Source organism: Panthera uncia (genome assembly GCF_023721935.1).
Source record: "Panthera uncia isolate 11264 chromosome E2 unlocalized genomic scaffold, Puncia_PCG_1.0 HiC_scaffold_20, whole genome shotgun sequence".
In the NCBI taxonomy this organism is placed as follows: Eukaryota; Metazoa; Chordata; class Mammalia; order Carnivora; family Felidae; genus Panthera; species Panthera uncia.
This window is the reverse complement of record NW_026057589.1, coordinates 25,192,935-25,212,156: the sequence shown is the minus strand read 5'-3', so window position 1 is coordinate 25,212,156 and position 19,222 is coordinate 25,192,935. Positions and strand designations below refer to the sequence as shown.

Genomic DNA, 19,222 nt, shown 5'->3' with positions numbered 1-19,222 from the left:
GCAGGTGGCACTCCTGCCCGGCTCCGTGAGGAAAGCCGTCTCGCTGGCACACCTGCCTCCTTGCTGCCAGATTAACTGCGGTGACATGCACGTTCTGCTGGGGAGGGAAACGCAGTGGCAGGAAGTGGAGTCTGAGAACCGTGGTGTCTTTAGCCCCCGCTCCCCCGGGAAGGCCGCACTCTAGCCCACCAGCTGCGGTGGTGTGTGGAGGGAGCGTGTTCCAGAAGGCCCGGGTTGGTGGGATGGGCTGCGGAGAGTGGGGACCTGCGTCTGCCGACTGGGTGGCTGCGCCCGGGAAGGGGTGACGCGGTGGGGCACAGACCGCAGCAAGCTGGCACCATACAAATCCCAGGTGGCGTCACATCAGCTGTTTTCCTGACAGCGACGCGGGGGAACTGTCCGGGCTCGGGTGAAACCATCATCTCCCACCAGGACCACAGCTGGGCTGACCGGACGGGGCCGGGAGGGCGGGGGGAAGGCCCCAGCCTTGAGAGCCGCTCCAGCTCCACCACCGTGAGGACGGTGGTGGCGGGCCTCCTTCCTGGGCCTCTGCAGAGCCCTCGGAGCCCCCAGAGGCGTGTCCAGGCTGCAGGCCAGTGGCCGGTCCCTGCCTGCAGGTCACTGCAGGGAGGCTCCACTGGTAGGCCTGGAGGGCCACCTCGACCTGCCAGGTTCGCTCTGCTCTGCAGCCTGGCACGGGCCGCTGGGAGTTCGTGGAGTCCTCCTTTGCTTCTGGTTGGATATTAGAAACAAAAACGAGCAGGATGCCAGAGAGGCTCTCGGGTTGTCCTGAGAGGTTGCTCTGGGTCATAGCTCCTCTTTTGGCGAGTGGGCGCACCCCCCCCAGCTGGGGCTGGGGGTGCAAAGGTAGGCTGGGCAGCCTCCCCCCCACCCCCACCGCCCTGTTGTGGACACCCCATCACAGGCACAGCAGCGGCTGGGAAGAGGGGCAGGTGACGCTGACCGCGTGTCACTTGGCTCCTCTGGCCAGAAGTCCGAGCTGCCCTGGGTCCCCCGCACCCGAGGCCACACGCCGCCTGGCTGGACTCAGGCCCTCTGGGTACCGGGAGGTGTGGGGGCCGGTGGAGAGAAGGGTGTCTTAGAAGATGGGATTCTATTTGGGGGCTTTTTCCTGTGGTGAGACTCGGAAGACGTCCTCCCATTAACGCCCCCGAGACCCGTGTGGGGAGGTGGGCTGTGCGAGGCCCCTCCCACCAGGAGGGAGTCAGTACCTTCCGCTTCCCTGAGCATCGTCCAGCCTCAGCCGGGCTCTTGGCCACAGAGGGGAGGGAGGCCCGGTGCGGCGGGGCCTAGGGCCTCGCTACACACACTGAGTCTCTTCCTGAGACCGCGGGCCTGGTGTGGTACCGTCACGTCCTGCTCCGCGGCGGGGGACGGTCTGTTGCCGCAGAAAGCCCTTTGGGCGCAAGGCTGTGGAGGTGTTCGGCTGCCACTCCCAGGAAGGGTGTCTCTTGGGACCCCCGCCACCCCCCCACACACACACCCCCACCCCCGACCGCTAGGGAGTCTGCTGCCTGTGTTGTCACTTGAAGACAGTGACTGCAGTGCCCTTGTGCCGGTCCCTCTGGCACCTCAGGGTCCTGTGGGGTCTGTTTTGAGGACGCGCTGCCCACACCCAGCCTTGCACCTCCCTGGGCCTGCCCCAGAGAGCAGAGCTGGGCCACCGGCCTTGTCCTCTGAAGTTACTTAGTGTAATTTGCAGATGTCCCCATGAGCAGGAATCCTCGTGTGGCATGTGTTTCTCTGAGCTCTGCTGTCTCCCTCCTCCGGCTGACTTCCTCTCTCCGCCGCCCCCAGGGAGGCGCAGGGGCCCTGAGAGGCTGGAGGCTCCGTGGGTGGAGACCAAGCGGTGGTTCCTAGGAGACTGGGTGGCAATCGGGTCCTGATTGCAGAGCAGGGCAGTGTGCACGTGCCTTCCTGCTGCTGTCCTGACACCAGGGCCCCGTGTTGGAGACACCAAGCTGGTGGGGCATCTGTGTCCGTGTCATAGAGCAGGAGGTCGGCTCGTGTGTCCTGGGGGCGTGGGCCTTGTTTCTGTCATTGTTTGTACGCAGGCCGTGCAGAGGAGCAGCCCAGGGCAGAGCGGTCACCATAGAGAAGGGGAGGGGGGGGGTTAGTGGAGCACTCGGCCGTGTGAGAACTTTTAAACCCGATGCCCTGATTTGGGGAGTGTGTTCCAGAAAGCTCGGGTTGGGTGGGATGGCCCCGAGTGACTGCAAAAGTGTGGCTCCTCGCCCTGTGTAGAGGCTCCGGGGAGGCTGCCAGCCTCACCCCTGCACCTGCCAGCTTGTAGGCAGAACAGGGGACAGGGTGGATAAGCTGGGGTCCTTGGTCACAGATGAGGAGCGTTCTGGAGCTTTCTTCCTTTCTCGAGCCCGGGCCTCATGGGTTGGTTAGAGACTCATCGTGGCCGGGGTGCCTGGGCAGCCTGTGTTGCAGTGAGTCACAGTGTGGTTTCTGAAAGGGCCGATCGCAGTACTTTCTAAGGAAGTAGCGCACAGAAAACTCTTCTTGAGAAAATGGAAAACGACGCATCTGTGGGCTGGGGATGTCGTCCTGGAGTCGGGCAGGCGGGGCGCACGGGAGCCTGTCCGGTCCGTGTCTCCCAGACACCACCCACCTCCCCAGGGCAAACCAGAGCCAGCGAGCCGGCCGAGGGCCCGGAGGAGGTCCTCTCTGACGCGTGGAGTGGAGAGCAGGAGGCCCCCCTCCCCCGAGGAGAGTTTCAGGACCCCAAGTCTCCCATGGTGACCCTCCTTCCCTGGCTGCAGTTTGCACCCTGTGACCTAGAACACCCCCTAGCCAGCCCGGCCCCCACACCCGGGCCCCACCCAGCACGCACGGGGGCAGCGTGGGGAGGGCTCCAGGCGCCTGGTGGATCCCTAAATCCCCGGCAGGAGGGGCACGGGGGCGAAGGAGGACAGTGAGCTTCGGCTCCTGGTTCACGGAGCCTGGGGGGTGTCTTCTGTCCCTTCCTCCCGCCTCTTCCCGGAGAAGCCACGCGGTGTGTCTGTGCTCAGGGTCGGCAGGGAGCTCCGTAAGGGGTCAGACCAGTGGAGGAGATGTGCGCTCCGAGGAGGCGGAGACGGAACGGCTGAGCTGTTCCATCGTGTCTGGTTAGTGCTCTGTGTTGATGCCTTTAGATGCCTCCAGCTCAGTCCATGTCGTGGTACTGCAAGGCTGGTTCGCTCCTCGAAGGGCCATGGCATGAAATGGAGGTCCCTAGAAGCAAGAAGAAAGGTACAGTACTGACAAGTCGGCCTTGACCTGTTTATGTATTTCTGAACTGTGTTTGCCATTTATATCTGCACTGTTTGGAGGCGGGACGGGGAAGGAGGAACCGGAGTGTGGACACGTGCACTTAATGGACGGAGACCTGTCCCGCGTGAGCCAGGGCCCCAGTGAGGGGCCGTCCCACCGCCTGGCGTGCGGCGGCGGGCCGTCGCGACCGGCCGGTGGGGGCCGAGGCGGGGCAGGCCTCATTGGCTGATGACGAGGTGTTGGAGTTGTCTCTGTTACCGCCGGAGGTGACGACCGGGCGGCTCGGTGCTGCCGCCCCTGTTCTCGCCCTTTCCCTGTGAGCTGTGAGGCGGGAGGCGGGGGGCTCCGCGACGCCAGGCAAGGCCGCGGGTCCTGAGGACCGCGTGGCATGAAATGTCCCCCTGTCTCCTCCACCGCCTCACAGAGAAGCAGGGTCCTGAGCGCAAGAGGATTAAGAAGGAGCCCGTCACCCGGAAGGCCGGGCTGCTGTTTGGCATGGGGCTGTCTGGGATCCGAGCCGGCTACCCCCTCTCCGAGCGCCAGCAGGTGGCTCTCCTCATGCAGATGACTGCCGAGGAGTCCGCCAACAGCCCAGGTGAGCCCCCGGTGCCTCGAGGAAGCGGCCCAGGGCCCGGCGGCTTCTGTCGCCGGGACACGCCCGGTGACGCCCTGCCTGTCCTCTCCTTGGCCTGCAGTAGACACGACACCAAAGCACCCCTCCCAGTCGACAGTGTGTCAGAAGGGGACGCCGAACTCCGCCTCGAAAACCAAAGACAAAGTGAACAAGCGGAACGAGCGCGGAGAGACCCGCCTGCACCGCGCGGCCATCCGCGGGGACGCCCGGCGCATCAAGGAGCTCATCGGCGAGGGCGCGGACGTCAACGTCAAGGACTTTGCAGGTGAGCGCTCGCGGGCGCCCTCACCCCGCGTGCCCCGAAGGCGCCCCGCCTGGGGTCCGGGGGTGGAGCCGGGGGCGGGCGGTGGGGGGGGGCGGTTGCGCACAGGAGTTGGGGGTAGCGGGCAGACCTCGCGCTTAGACCAGGGTGATGTGCTGTTGCTGCTGAGGAAGAGGTACTGATGTTTCGGAAAGTATTTCAAAATAAGATCGTTTTCTTATTTTTTATCATCTTTAAGAGAATTGGGGGAATTTTTAGATGCCACTCTGCTGTGTTGTGTAGACCCCAGTTCCGTGGAAGAGGAGTCACGCCCCTGGCACGTTCAGGGAGAGGCGGCCCTGCCTCGGTGCCCGGCAGCCTGGGGACCGCACCCCCCAGGGAAGAAATGTCTCCGAGAGGGCCCTTTCATTTAAGCCGGAAGTAGGTGTTCCTCCCCCGGCCCGAGACAGCCAAGCTTTATCTGCTTTGAGGGCCGTGCGGTCACGGTGGAGTATTGCCGGGTGTGAACAGGACGCTTGCTCTGTGTCGCAGCATCGGCACGTTCCACAGCCGTTTGTTCCGAGAGCGCGTGGAACGTGAGACCAGCAGAGCGGTCTCCGTGACGAACCTGTCTAGACTGCGCCCAGTGCCCTAGTTGATGGGGTTTCTGACCCAAACCTAATGTAGCACCTTCTCTGAAAATACAATTTTCCTAAGGCGAGATTTGCCAAAGCCCTGGAATTTGTGTCCACAGGGTGGCCCCGTTTGCACACTGACATTTGCGGGTGGCCTGTCGAGGCTCTAGTGGAGACGGCCGCCAGAGGAGGCCTCCCCGCGTGGCCTCAGCCACGTGCTGCCCAGAGGGCACGTTTCGAAACCTGCAGCTGTGGTCACAGCCCCTGCCACGCTGCCCGCAGCCCCCTCGGCCGCTCTCCCTGTACCCTCCACATGTGTTGCCAGATACGCTGGATTGAGGCTGCCACCCCCGACGAGTCCCCTACCCCAGGTTGTGCCCGCAGAGGGTGAACCTGGGGGGTTAGCGAGCTGCACGTCGTGGGGCAGACGGGGCGCCCCAGCAAAGGACACTCAGGGCTTCCCGGGACCGTAGCCCTTCCGTGCAGGGCGCTGCCTCGGGACAGGAGTGGCGTTCTTGAGGATTAAATAACATAGGTCCTAAGTGTCTGTTTCCAGGCTGGACAGCGCTGCACGAGGCGTGTAACCGGGGCTACTACGACGTCGCCAAGCAGCTGCTGGCCGCAGGGGCAGAGGTGAACACCAAGGGCCTAGACGACGACACCCCCCTGCACGACGCTGCGAACAACGGGCACTACAAGGTGGGTGCCTCCCCGCACCCACGTCCCCCGCTGGGCCTGCTGGCCGCCTTGGACGTCATCCTGTCGCTCCCTGTCCCTACCGTCCTGCACGTTTGCCCCCCCCCCCCCCAGCCCCCCTCTCTGACCAGCCCATCTGCTGCTCATCCTGGGTCAGCACCTGGGTGACCTCTTGCTCCATGTGACGGGGCCCTGCTCAGGTCATGCGGGCATGTCTAGGTTTTAGCAGCTGGATGATCACGCGGGGGAGGGGAGCGGGGGAGGGGGGTATTCATGGGCTGCTGCCGGCGCTGTCCTTGTCCTTACGGCATTTACTGTTGATGAAGCACAGAGAGGTGTAGCCAGTACACGGGAGGACTCTCGTAACCAGTCTGGGAGCAGCGAGTAGCCAAGCGCACGGCCTCCCCGAGAGGACCAGCCCCCTTGGGGAAACGGCTGCCTCTGGGTCTGATGCAGGAGACGCGCAGAGGTGGCGAGGCTCTTGCTGTGGTCGTTACCAGACCTTCGTGAAGAGGCCCGGGAAGCACAGTGGGGCCTGGCGAGGACAGCGCCTGTAGACCGGAACGCACCTCTGACGCTCTCCTGTAGCTGCTCTGCCCCGTCGCCTTGGGCAGGTGCCAGGGAACTAGCAGCACCCGGCGAGTGGCGAGCGGTTGAAGGATGATGAGTCACACGGTCGGGGGAGGGCTGTGAATGAGAAGATGCCCACGGTGACCGGACGAGTCCAGACACAGATTGTGTACTTGATGTCAGGGCTCTTGGTTAGCTCCTTGGGTTAGATAAAGGCATCTTGGTCATTTTGGTTTTTTAAGGGTCCTTTTAGAGAAATGCTAGAAAAGTTTATGAAATGCCTGGGACCCGCTAGAGTACCCACGGTGGGGGACGGGGAGGGATCGATGACATGAGTCTGGCGCTATGTTGGCAGCCGACAGACTGGGGAGGGACGGGGTCGTCCTCTTAATCTCTGTACTTCTGTGATTATCCTTGTAAAACTACCTTACGGAACAGACTGTGGAAATACGGGGAGGGGTGCAGGGTAGCGGCCCCCGGAGAGATCCCCGTCCAGCTCCTGGGACTGTGAATATGTGACCTCACGTGGTAAGGGGACTTCACGGATGGGAGTAAGCAAAAGATCATGCAGTGGTGACTCTGGATTATCCCCACGGGCCCAGTGCCCTCTGGGGTCCGTGTAGCAGAAACCCTTCCCCAGGAGGGAGGAGACCGTGAGGGCGACTCACCCGCGTTGCCAGCCTTGGCAGAAGGGGCCGAGGGACATGGTGGCTTCCAGCAGTTGGGACAGCCCTCAGCAGGCAGACGGCAGGGACACAGGGCCAGTCCCACCACTGCAAGGGACCCCACGCACACGGAAAGGAAGGAGCCAACACCACACATCTGTAGGGTCAGCGAGACCCGTTGCAGACTTGGCGAGACGGAGGGGCTGGTGATTCGCTAGAGCAGCCGTGGGAAACCCGTGCCCGGGAAGCGGGGTCCTGGTCGGGGGAGGCCGTGGCGTCCTAAGCGGGAATGGCGTGTGAGCGACGGGGTGTTCCTGGTTAAAGATTGTTTTAACACTCCAGTGTCCGAACTGGGGCCGAGACAGCACTGAACCTGCACTTGAGGGCAGTGAGTCGGCCGCCCTGGGTGTGCAAAGCACACTTGCCGGCTGTAGACAGTTGAGCAGAGCTGCTGCGGGGTCACCTGGACTGTGTCTGTCATTCACAGGACCCCCCCCTTACTGTGTCAAAGCACGGAAGAGGCAATCTTCTTTTCTAAAAGAAACGAGAACACAAAATAAACCTACTTGGAAGAAGCTCGCTCTTTGTTTCCTCTGTTCTGTCAGTCCCCGCTCCCCACCAGACCTCCAGAGCCCTTCTTTCCACACCCCGCGGGCCCTGCCGGATGGCGGCTCATCGCTGGTGGGAGATCATGGGGCCGTGGTCGGCCCACCACCGATGGGGAGGACTCTGCATGGGAGCGCAGACCTCCTCCGTGTGGCGGCGTGCTCGGCTGGGGTGGGGGGCCCGGAGACCCCCCCCCCCCCCCGGGGCCATGCTGTGGCGGTGGGGGGGGCTGTTGTCTGGTCGAGCACAGGACTCTAGGAAGCGGCTGCAGTTGTACCGGCACGGGGGCGCGTCGCGTGCTTCTCAGAAAGCCCCTGACCTGCCGGTTGCTGTTTCGTAGGTGGTGAAGCTGTTGTTGCGGTATGGCGGGAACCCTCAGCAAAGCAACAGAAAAGGCGAGACGCCGCTGAAGGTGGCCAACTCCCCGACCATGGTGAATCTCCTGTTGGGCAAGGGGACCTACACGTCCAGCGAGGAGAGCTCGACCGGTCAGTGGCCGGGAGCCGCACCGCGTGTGCCGGCTGGGGTGGGGAGCTTCTGGACGGCCGGGACCCCACCCCCAGGGTTCCCTCATCCTCCGGCCCTGCCCTCACGCAAATCTCTCTCTCATTTCCTCCTGCCCGTGGCCGGCCTCCGATTTATCTAAATCAGGCGAAGAGCTGTCTCTCCTCCCCTTCCCCCCTCTGCCTCGTCTGCAGAGCGCCGTCCCCGTGCATGTTCGGTAGGGTCGCTGTGACTCTGCCTCTGACCTCTTCCTCCCTGTTCCCAGCAGAGAGCTCAGAGGAGGAAGACGCCCCATCGTTCGCACCTTCTAGCTCAGTTGACGGCAATAATACAGACTCTGAATTTGAAAAAGGCCTGAAGCACAAGGCTAAGAATCCAGAGCCCCAGAAAACTGTGACCCCCGTCAAGGATGAGTACGAGTTTGACGAGGACGACGAGCAGGACAGAGTCCCTCCAGTGGACGACAAACACTTACTGAAAAAGGATTACAGAAAAGAAACTAAATCAAATAGTTTTATTTCTATACCCAAAATGGAAGTGAAAAGTTACACTAAAAATAACACGATTGCACCAAAGAAAGCGGCTCATCGCATCCTGTCAGACACGTCAGACGAGGAGGACGTTGGTGTCACTGTGGGGACAGGAGAGAAGCTGAGGCTCTCGGCACACACGATACTGCCCGGTAACAAAACGCGGGAACCTTCCAATTCCAAGCAGCAGAAAGAGAAAAATAAAGTGAAAAAGAAGCGAAAGAAGGAGACAAAAGGCAAGGAAGTGCGGTTTGGGAAGAGGAATGACAAGTTCTGCTCCTCCGAGTCGGAGAGCGAGTCCTCGGAGAGCGGGGAGGACGACGGGGACTCGGTGGGGAGCTCTGGCTGCCTCAAGGAGTCCCCGCTGGTGCTGAAGGACCCGTCCCTGTTCAGCTCTCTGTCCGCCTCCTCCACCTCGTCTCACGGGAGCTCTGCCGCCCAGAAGCATAACCCCGGCCACGCGGACCAGCACGCCAGGCACTGGCGGACAGACAATTGGAAGAGCATCTCTTCTCCCGCCTGGTCGGAGGTCAGCTCTTTATCAGACTCCACAAGGACGAGACTGACGAGCGAGTCTGACTGCTCCTCCGAGGGCTCCAGCGTGGAGTCGCTGAAGCCCGTGAGGAAGAAGCAGGAGCACAGGAAGCGGGGCGGCCTGCAGAGCACGCTGTCGGAGAAGAAGAACTCTTTCCACGCCAGCGTGGACGGCGCCGTTCCCAAGCTGGACAAGGAGGGCAAGGTCGTCAAGAAACACAAAACAAAACACAAACACAAAAACAAGGAGAAAGGGCTGTGCTCCGTCGGTCAGGAACTCAAGCTGAAAAGTTTCGCCTACGAGTATGAGGACTCCAAGCAGCGGCCGGAGAAGGCCATACTTCTGGACGGCGACGTTCCCAGCGAGGGCAAGCTGAAGGCCTTGAAGCACGACCGGGACCACTTCAGGAAGGAAGAGCGGCTCGGCAAGCTGAAGCCGGAAGACAGGGAGTGGCTCTTCAAGGAGGAGGTGGTCAAAGTTTCCAAAGACGAGAAGGCCCTGAAGAGAATCAAAGAGGTGAGCAGGTCTTTCCGAGAAGAGAAGGACCGTGGGAGTAAAGCAGAAAGAGAGAAACTAGGGAAGGAGAAGTCTCCCAAAGAGGAACGACTGAGGCTCCACAAAGAGGAAAGAAAGAAAAAGTCCAAAGACAGGCCCGCCAAGCTAGAGAAGAAGAACGACTGTAAGGAGGACAGGATTCCAAAGGAGAAGGAGAAGGCTTTCAAAGAAGAAAAAGAAAAACTGAAAAAAGAAAAGGTCTACAGGGAAGACTCTTCCGCTTTCGATGAGTATTGTAACAAGAGTCAGTTTCTGGAGAACGAAGACACCAAATTCAGCCTTTCCGACGACCAGCAGGACCGGTGGTTCTCGGACTTGTCCGATTCGTCCTTTGATTTCAAAGGGGACGACAGTTGGGATTCTCCAGTGACAGACTACAGGGATGTTAAAAGTGACCCCGTGGCCAGACTGATCCTGGAGACCGTGAAGGAGGACAGCAAGGAAAAGAAGCGGGAGAGCAAGGGCCGTGAGAAGCGGGACTACGGGGACAGGCGCAGCGACAGGGACGCCTTCTTCCGGAAGAAGGACAGAGACTGTCTGGACAAGAGCTCTGAGAGGAGGAAGGAGCAGGCAGACAAGCATAAGGGCATCCCCGGCTGCCTTCCCGACAAGGACAAAAAGCGGAGGGAGTCCGCCGAGGGCGGGCGGGACAGGAAGGACCCCCTCGAGGCCGCCAAGGAGCGGAAGGATGGCAGGCCCAAGCCCGAGGAGGCCCACCGGGAGGAGCCGAAGGAGCTGGCTGGCGAGGCCAGCTTCAAGGACAGGCCCGACTGTGACTTTGGGAAGGGCCCCGAGCCCTGGGAGAGGCTCCATGCAGCAAGAGACAAGGAGAAGAAGGAAAGGGGGAAATTAGAGAAATACAAAGATAAGTCCGGTGACAGAGATAAAAGCGAAAAGTCTGTCCTTGAGAAATGTCAGAAGGACAAGGAGTTTGATAAATGCTTTAAAGAGAAGAAGGATCCCAAGGAGAAGCATAAGGACAAGGAGAGAAAGGCATCTCTTGACCAGGTGAAAGAAAAGAGGGAGAAGAATTTCCCTGGACTTCTCTCCGAGGACTTCCCTGAAAAAAAAGACGAGAAGAAGGGTAAAGAGAAGAGCTGGTACATCGCCGACATATTCACAGACGAAAGCGAGGACGAGAAGGACGAGTTCGCGGCCAGCGGGCTCCGACTCGGGGACGCCGGGGACGCGCCGCGGGCGGACGGCCCCCAGGACACCGACCGGCACCGGAAGCACTCTGCCGACCGGCAGCACTCAGAGAAGCAGAAAGATCGAGAGCTCCGAGAAAAGAAAAAGGAGAAGGGAGCCGCGGAAGGGGCGAAAGACAAGAAAGAGAAGGTCCTGGAGAAGCACAAGGACAAGAAGGACAAAGAGGGTGCGGACAAGTACAAGGACAGGAAGGACCGCACCTCGGCCGACCCCACCCAGGAAAAGAAGAACAAGCAGAAGCCTCCCGAGAAGCTGGAGCGGAAGCCCTCCGCAGAGGACAAGGCCAGGAGCAGGCACCGCGAGAGGCCGGACCGGGAGCACTGCCGGGACAGGAAGGTGTCGAGGAGCGCCGAGGCGGAGAAGAGCCTGCTGGAGAGGCTGGAGGAGGAGGCCCTGCACGCGTACCGGGAGGACTCCAACGACAAGGCCAGCGAGGTGTCCTCGGACAGCTTCACCGACCGCGGGCAGGAGCCCGGCCTGAGCGCCCTCCTAGAGGTGTCCTTCACGGAGCCCCCGGAGGAGAAGGTCAAGGAGAGAGAAAGGCACAGACACTCTTCATCCTCGTCCAAGAAAAGCCACGATCGGGAGAGAGTCCGGAAAGACAAGTGTGAGAAGAGAGACAAGAGCGACGATTACAAGGACACAGGCAGCAGGAAGGACCCCGGCCAGTACGACAAGGACTTCTCGGACGCCGACGCTTACGGGATCCCTTACGGCGCCAAAGCGGACGTAGAGGACGAGCTAGATAAAACCATTGAGTTGTTCGCCGCTGAAAAGAAAGATAAAAACGATTCCGAGAGAGAGCCTTCCAAGAAAGCGGAGAAGGAGCTGAAGCCTTATGGCTGTGGTGCCGCCGGTGCCCTCAAGGACAAGAGGCGGCGGGAGAGGCACCGCGAGAGGTGGCGGGACGAGCGGGAGAAGCACAGGGACAGGCACGGCGACGGGCCCCCGCGGCACCACAAGGACGAGCAGAAGCCTGCGGCCAGAGACAAGGACAACCCTCCAAACGCACTCAGAGACAAGTCCCGGGACGAGAGCCTGAAGCTCAGCGAGACCAAACCGAAGGAGAAATTCAAGGAAAACCCCGAGAAGGAAAAGGGTGACTCGGTGAAGGTCGGCAACGGCAACGATAAGCCGCCGGCAGCCAGAGACCAGGGCAAGAGAGATGCCCGGCCCAGAGAGAAGCTTCTGGGCGACGGCGACCTGATGATGACCAGCTTCGAGCGCATGCTGTCCCAGAAGGACCTGGAGGTCGAGGAGCGGCACAAGCGGCACAAGGAGAGGATGAAGCAGATGGAGAAGATGAGGCACCGGTCCGGAGACCCGAAGCTCAAGGACAGGGCGAAGCCCGCTGAGGACGTGCGCAAGAAGGGCCTGGACGGGCCCGCACGGAGGCCGCTGGTGCCGGACCCCGCCCCGAAGGACAAGAGGCCCAAGGAGCCCGCTCTGGCCCCGCCGGCCGCCGACGGCAAGCCCCCCCCGGGGCCGGCCGGGGACGCCAGGGACTGGCTGGCGGGGCCGCACGCCAAAGAGGCGCTGCCCGCCTCCCCGAGGCCGGACCAGGGCCGGCCCACCGGGGTCCCCACGCCCGCGTCCGTGGTGTCGTGCCCCAGCTACGAGGAGGCCATGCACACGCCCAGGACCCCGTCCTGCAGCGCGGACGACTACTCCGACCTCATTTTCGACTGCGCTGACCCCCAGCCCGTCTCCAGCACATCCGCCAGCGCCTGCTCCCCCTCTTTCTTCGACAGGTTCTCTGTGGCAGCGAGTGGGATTTCGGAAACCGCGAGCCAGACGCCTACGAGGCCGCTGTGCACGAGCCTGTACCGTTCGGTGTCTGTCGATATCCGGAGGACCCCCGAGGAAGAATTCAGCACTGGGGACAAGCTGTTCAGACAGCAGAGCGTCCCCACCGCGTCCAGTTACGGCTCGCCAGGGCAGCGCCTGGAGGACAAGGCCCCCGTGCCCCCGGGTCCTGCCGAGAAGTTCGCCTGCTTGTCCCCGGGGTACTACTCCCCAGACTATGGCATCCCCTCCCCCAAAGCGGACGCCCTGCACTGCCCGCCTGCGGCTGTGGTCAATGTCACCCCCTCCCCAGAGGGTGCTTTCTCTGGCTTACAAGCGAAGTCCCCCCCTTCGCACAGAGATGAGCTGTTGGCCCCGTCCATGGAGGGGGCCCTTCCGCCTGACTTGGGCATCCCCCTGGATGCCACGGAGGACCAGCAGGCCACTGCCGCCATCATCCCCCCGGAGCCCAGCTACCTGGAGCCGCTGGACGAGGGCCCCTTCAGCACGGTCATCACGGAGGACCCCGTCGAGTGGGCGCACCCAGCTGCCTCGGAGCAGGCCCTGTCCTGCAGCCTGATTGGGGGCGCCCCCGAGAACCCTGTCAGCTGGCCTGTGGGGCCGGACCTCCTGCTTAAGTCCCCACAGCGCCTCCCGGAGTCCCCGCAGCACTTCTGCCCCACCGAGGCCCTCCACCCCGCCGCCCCGGGGCCCTTCGGCGCCCCAGAGCCCCCTTACCCAGGCTCCCCTGACTCCTACCCTCTGTCGGCCACCGAACCTGGACTCGAGGGCGCCAAAGGCGACGTGGTGGACACGGTCCCGGCCGCTGTGCCCGCCCCAGAAGAACCGGCCCCCTTTGCCCCTCCTTCCAGGCTGGAGCCCTTTTTCACCAACTGCAAACCGCTCCCTGACGCGCCCCCCGACGCGGCCCCCGAGCCTGCGTGTTTGGCCACCGTGACTCAGGTGGAGGCTCTGGCGCCCATGGAGAATAACTTCCTGGAAAATGGGCACGACCTGTCGGCCCTCGGCCAGGTGGAAGCGGTGCCCTGGCCTGATGGCTTCCCCAACTCCGAGGACGACTTAGACCTGGGGCCCTTCTCTCTGCCAGAGCTTCCTCTTCAGGCTAAAGACGTTTCTGATGTCGAAACGGAACCAGTAGAAGAGACTCCCCTTGGCCCTCCGGAAAACACCCCCGCGGGGCCCCCCGTAGTCCCGAATGGCGGGGATGTCCCTGCAGCGGCTGCCGAGGAACAGCCCGCACTGCCTCCCGACCAGGCGGCTCCCCGGCTCCCCGCCGAGCCCGAGCCGGAGCCCCCCGAGGAGCCCGAGCCGGATGTGATGTTGGAGACCGCGGTAGAGGCAGGGGTCACGTCAGAGGGGACGGTCCCCCCCGAGGACTCGGACTCCAGCCTGGGGCCCGCACCGCCAGCCCCGGAGCGGCATCCAGCAGGGAGCGGAGACGAGGAGGCCGAGGGCCGGGACCCCCCGGCCGCGTCCCACGGCACCCCCGACGCCGCTGTCGTTGCTGCCGCCGCCGCCGCCGCGGATGGCCCGGCACAGGCACACGCGGAGGACGGGGCCGGCCCGCTCGACGGGGCCGGCCCCGAGGGACCTGTGGGCGGCATCCAGCCCGAAGCTTCGGAACCAGAACCCAAACCCGCGGTCGAAGCCCCGAAGGCGCCCAAGGTGGAGGAGATCCCCCAGCGCATGACGAGGAACCGGGCTCAGATGCTGGCCAACCAGAGCAAGCAGAGCTCGCCGCCCGCCGACAAGGAGCCCGCCCCCGCCCCGCCCCCCCGCGCCAAGGGCCGCTGCTGCGAGGAGGACGACCCCCAGGCCCAGCACCCGCGCAAGCGCCGCTTCCAGCGCTCCAGCCAGCAGCTGCAGCAGCAGATGAACACGTCCACGCAGCAGACGCGGGAGGTGATCCAGCAGACGCTGGCCGCCATCGTGGACGCCATCAAGCTGGATGACATCGAGCCGTACCACAGCGACAGGTCCAACCCCTACTTCGAGTACCTGCAGATCAGGAAGAAGATCGAGGAGAAGCGCAAGATTCTCTGCTATATCACGCCGCAGGCGCCCCAGTGCTACGCCGAGTACGTCACCTACACGGGCTCCTACCTCCTGGACGGCAAGCCGCTCAGCAAGCTGCACATCCCCGTGGTGAGTACCGGAGGCGGGCGGGAGACCCGCTGGCGGGGCTCTGTCGTCCGTCCCGCGTGCGCTCCTCATCCGGGGCCTGCCTGGCCAACCACACGTGTGCCCGGCGCTCGGTCCGCTGGGTCGACGGTCACCCAGCTGGTCTGTCTGCTGTAGCTACGCCCTGCAGACCTCCAGCTGGGGCTGCCCTGGGGCCGCTCGGTGCCTGCCTCTGCCAGTGAGGGTCTCCGCTCGGCCCTTTTAACACCCCCCGGTAACACTCGGTGTTCCCAGTGGCCCCAGGTTGCCAACCGGAGGCCAGGCCTCACTGTCGTCACCGTGCAGCCCCGAGCAGCAGGCACCCTGGCGGCTTCCCCACCCCACTGTGGGCACTGGGAGCCCAGGGACCCCGTGTCTGTGCAGACCCCGCCATCTACACACCCCACCTTCCAGCCGTCTGCATCCCCACTTCTCCCGTTGTACCCTCTTCCTCGGGGTGGGCTCCTGCCACCACCCCTGCCCAGGAACAGCCCCCCTGCAGCACAGCCACCGCCCTGGGCCCCTCAGCACCTGTTCAGCCCAGGCGCAGGTGACTTGCTTCATCTCGGACCCTCCCACCCGCTTGGAGGGGAGCCAGGACTTCCGTTGTGTTACCATCAGGCCCAGAACAGGCCTGCAGCCCACAGGGCCCACCTCAGAGCAGCCCCCCCCGCCCCGAGTCACACTGGATCGTGTGTTCTGGAAGGTGGCATCTGAGCTGGCTCTTTCTTCACCGGGTGTCTTCTGAATAGCGATAGGTGGCTCTGAGCGTCAGGTTCGAAGGGCGAGGCCTTGGGGGCACGGCTGCCCGGGCCACCACCCTCCCTGGACAGCCCAGTCTTCTGGCACTTTGATGGGGCAGGGGGATGGGGGGACAGACAGCTTTGAGCCCAGCAGGACGTCTGGCCTGGAAGCATCCAGGTGCTGGGTCTCTTCTGGGTCACTAGTTCAGAAAAATCTGGCCTGAGATTTCTGTTCAGTGACGTGTTTGGTTGCCCTTTTGTTTAAATTTTGGTTTTCAAAACAGAGCACCATGACGTTCATGGAAAGTTCGGAAAATAGAGAAAACAGTAGGGGTCGCTGTGGTTTGTGTAACTTCTTATTTTCCACTGGGACTCCTGCCTTTCGTTCTAGAAAAAAAAGCTGTTTCCCTTCCCGTGGTCCCCACGCCATAAAGCACCCAGGCCAGTAGGGGCGGGCGGGCAGAGGTCAGGCATCCCTGGACTTCTCGCCAGCCAAGAGGGTGCGTCTCAGGGCTCAGTCCTTCAAGTGGGTTGGTGTTCCTGGTGCAAGTTCACAGCCTCACCAACCACCCTGCCCCCACCCCCGTGATTGCAGATCGCGCCCCCTCCCTCCCTGGCGGAGCCCCTGAAGGAGCTGTTCAAGCAGCAGGAGGCCGTGAGGGGGAAGCTGCGGCTGCAGCACAGCATCGAGCGGGTAAGAGGGGCCAGCGGGCACGAGGGGGTGGCGGCGCCAGGCGTCTGTCCGGGTGAGTCCTGCTCATCTGGCTGCTCTCCTCCAGGAAAAGCTCATAGTCTCCTGCGAGCAGGAGATCCTGCGGGTTCACTGCCGGGCAGCGAGAACCATCGCGAACCAGGCGGTGCCGTTCAGCGCCTGCACCATGCTGCTGGACTCCGAGGTCTACAACATGCCTCTGGAGAGTCAGGTGGGTGACCGTCCGGGCCCGGCACTCGCTCTCCCGTCTCCAGCTTCCCGAGAGGAGCTGGGCCTCCTGGGATTCGGCTGCACTGTGGGCAGCGAGCGGGAAAGGGCCGCATCCCGCAGGTAGCCCGGCCTGGTTCAGTTCCCCAGTCCGCACCAGGGCCGGGGAGGGTGGCGGCGACCACACGGCGGGACACGCAGCAAGCAGCAAGCACCCTGGCCGTGTCGAGAGATGCCCCGCTCCAGGGTCCTCGTGGACGCAGTCTCTCCGCTCACTGAGAGTTATACTTGTTTTAGAGGAAAATTTAAATAAGAGACGAGTAGTATCCAGGCAACTTGCTCTGTGGCGGCCCCACCGGGAAGCTGTCCTGCGGCAGATGGGGGCAGAGCAGGGCCCACGGCGAGGGGAGGGTCCTGCGGGCCCTAGGGTCCTGCTGGAACAGACTTCCTGCCTGGCCTCACCTGCTGGCCGCTCCCGGCGTTGACCTGTGGGGTCCCTCCTCCGCCCCCGCTGCCCCACCCCCCCGTGCACCCAGGCCTGGGGTCAGACCGACACGGGTTTGCTCCCCGATTTGTTCTCTTCCCCAGCCGCCTCCGAGACTTTTTAAAAACAACCCTGAACGTGTCATTTTGGGCCTGTGCAAAAACACTGCTGTCTCCTCGGGCCTCTCCTGTCCCCTGGCCAGCGTGCGTGCCTGCTGCACCCCAGGCTCACGCGCTGCACGGGCCCCTGGGGCTCTGGGCAGCGTTCTCAGGCTGGCTGCGTGGAGACAGCAGTGGTTCCGTGGTTTTTAAGACTCTTTGTTTGCACATCAAGCGCTTTGCGTTCACTTACATGCAGTCTTTAGAATTGATCGTAAATTTAAAAAATAAAAAAATTTTTAAAGATAAAAAAAGAAGAATTGATCTTAAAAAACTTTCCCCACTAGGGGTGCCTGGGGTCCAGAGTTTGAGCCCCTGCATTGGGCATGGAGCCTACATAAAAGTAAAAGAATGTTTTTTAACTTTCCCAACTGAACGTAGTACGTATAAACACAAGATTGGTCTAGAGCAGAAAGAGAGTCTACAAGCCAGAGGGCTGGGGCCTCAGCGATCACCGCGGGGGCTCTGCGCCTCTGAAAGAACCAAGGGGCTGGAAGGCTTCCTGGGCTGCTTCTGAGCCTGAGGACAGTGAAGGCCTCCGCCCTGCCGAGCGTCTGCGGTGGGGCCTGCGCTCGCTTCCCGAGGCCGCACCACAGACACCGTGACGTGTGACGGCCTCCCGGGACCCCCAGGCCGCGGGGGCCGGTGAGACCACCACCCTCCGTCCTGAGGCTTTACCTGTTCGTGAGCCCGTCTGTGGGCGCGGGGCTACCGGGCGTGAGGACAGGGACGTGGGGTTGGCGCCCCTCCCCCCGGCCAAGGCACCTCAGGTCTCTTCAGAGAGAATTACAGACCGAAGAGACGAAGGCATAGCCCTGCCAGCCTCACCGTGCGCGTCCCCGTGACTCCCAGGGAACGCGGTAGGGGCCGGGGACGGGGGGCGCCCGTTTTTTTGCGCCCAGCACACATCCCCCCCCCCCCCCCCCCCCCCCACTCAGTGGCCTCCTGGGGACACGCCAGCCAAGCTCCTCGCGGAGGGGCGGCAGGGGGGTGACACGGACCGTGGGCTCCTCTTGACTCTTCCCCATCCAGCGTCCGCGCCTCTCCCCTCAGGGCGACGAGAACAAGTCCGTGCGCGACCGGTTCAATGCACGCCAGTTCATCTCGTGGCTCCAGGACGTGGACGACAAGTACGACCGCATGAAGGTGAGGACCCTGTGCCCTCCCCCGCCCGGGCGGCAGCGGGGGCGGGGGAGGGGGCAGCTGCTGCCGGATCCCCCGTTTGCAAGTGGCAGTGTCAGACCCCGTGAGCCCGGCTGATGCCTTCAGGGAGCTGAGGTCTCCCCGCCCCCCATGTTGCCTCCTTAGAGTGTCTTCCCTCCTGTCCAGGTGTGCGGGGAGCAGCTCCTGTCACCAGCTGGCGGTCAGACCTCTGTGGGACCCCACCTTGAGCCCTCCTCAAAGGTCACAGCACACACCCATCACCACTGCTCTGGACGTGCTGACCAGTGCAGCAGCCAGAGAGCATGGGTGGGAGCTAGAGAAAGATTAGCAAGTAAGAAGCAAATCCCCACGTGCAGGCGCTAGGGCCGTCCACAGGGTCGCCCCGAGAGCCAACAGACTCGGCGGCACAGTGGGCACCACCCCTGGGCAGCTCCAGGAGGCGGGGCCTGGGGAGGGGGGGGCACACCCGCCGGCCTCCCTAGAGCTCTAGGGGGCTGGGGGAAGGGGTCCGGAGCTCTCCATCCTCCCGGCCCCGGGGAGCCCGCTCTGGGAAAGGAGGGCCGCGTTTCCCGGAGGCCGGCCTTACCTGCGTCCCCTCCCTCACTGACCCGTGACCGCGGTGCCACGGCAGCGCCCGCACCTGGGAAGGTGCTGGCGTGGGGTAGCCAGAGCCCAGAGCAGAGAGGAGCCCGCTTGGCGTCCACGGTCTCGGGCAGGTCCCGGGGAAGCCCCAGGATGCTGCTGCCGCACCAAGTCCCGCCAGCCGGGCGCGCAGGCTGCACGGGGGAGGCTTTCCTAGAGCAGACGGGAGTGGTGACGACATTAAGATCAGTGTTGGGCGATAGAAACGCCACACGAGCCCCACGCCCCGGATGTACAGAGAACTCATGAAACCAGTGAGAGGCCAGGTGGATAGAGCAATGAGCCCAGCAGGTCGGGTCCGCCCGGGCTCGGAGACGTGGCCCCGGTGCAGCGTGGGGTGGTGTCTTTCCCGAAGACCAAAGACGGAGCATTTAGAGCTCCTGTCCGCCCTCCCCGCGCCCCTCCACACACTCGCAGTTACTTTAAGGCGATTTAGAGACGGCGATTCCCCGCCGTACATGCGCTTGCGCGCATCTGAGCAAGC

At 63.1% G+C, this 19,222-nt stretch overlaps 1 protein-coding gene across 18 annotated transcripts in view; it reads left to right on the top strand.

The window, feature by feature from the left end:
• The window catches only part of ANKRD11 (ankyrin repeat domain containing 11), a 178,989-nt gene that overhangs the window by 158,497 nt on the left and 1,270 nt on the right, over positions 1 to 19,222 (top strand). For 9 of the 18 annotated variants that reach the window (XM_049622674.1, XM_049622667.1, XM_049622672.1 and 6 more), the window contains 9 exons: positions 3,707 to 3,877; positions 3,978 to 4,181; positions 5,349 to 5,491; positions 7,670 to 7,817; positions 8,099 to 14,613; positions 15,967 to 16,065; positions 16,151 to 16,294; positions 17,965 to 18,078; positions 18,262 to 18,427. In XM_049622674.1, coding sequence (XP_049478631.1) covers positions 3,707 to 3,877; positions 3,978 to 4,181; positions 5,349 to 5,491; positions 7,670 to 7,817; positions 8,099 to 14,613; positions 15,967 to 16,065; positions 16,151 to 16,294; positions 17,965 to 18,078; positions 18,262 to 18,427 — 7,704 coding nt within the window. Of the gene's footprint in view, positions 1 to 3,164; positions 3,262 to 3,706; positions 3,878 to 3,977; positions 4,182 to 5,348; positions 5,492 to 7,669; positions 7,818 to 8,098; positions 14,614 to 15,966; positions 16,066 to 16,150; positions 16,295 to 17,964; positions 18,079 to 18,261; positions 18,428 to 19,222 lie in introns of all 18 variants that reach the window. The other 9 variants (XM_049622678.1, XM_049622676.1, XM_049622675.1 and 6 more) reach the window with 9 other exon arrangements.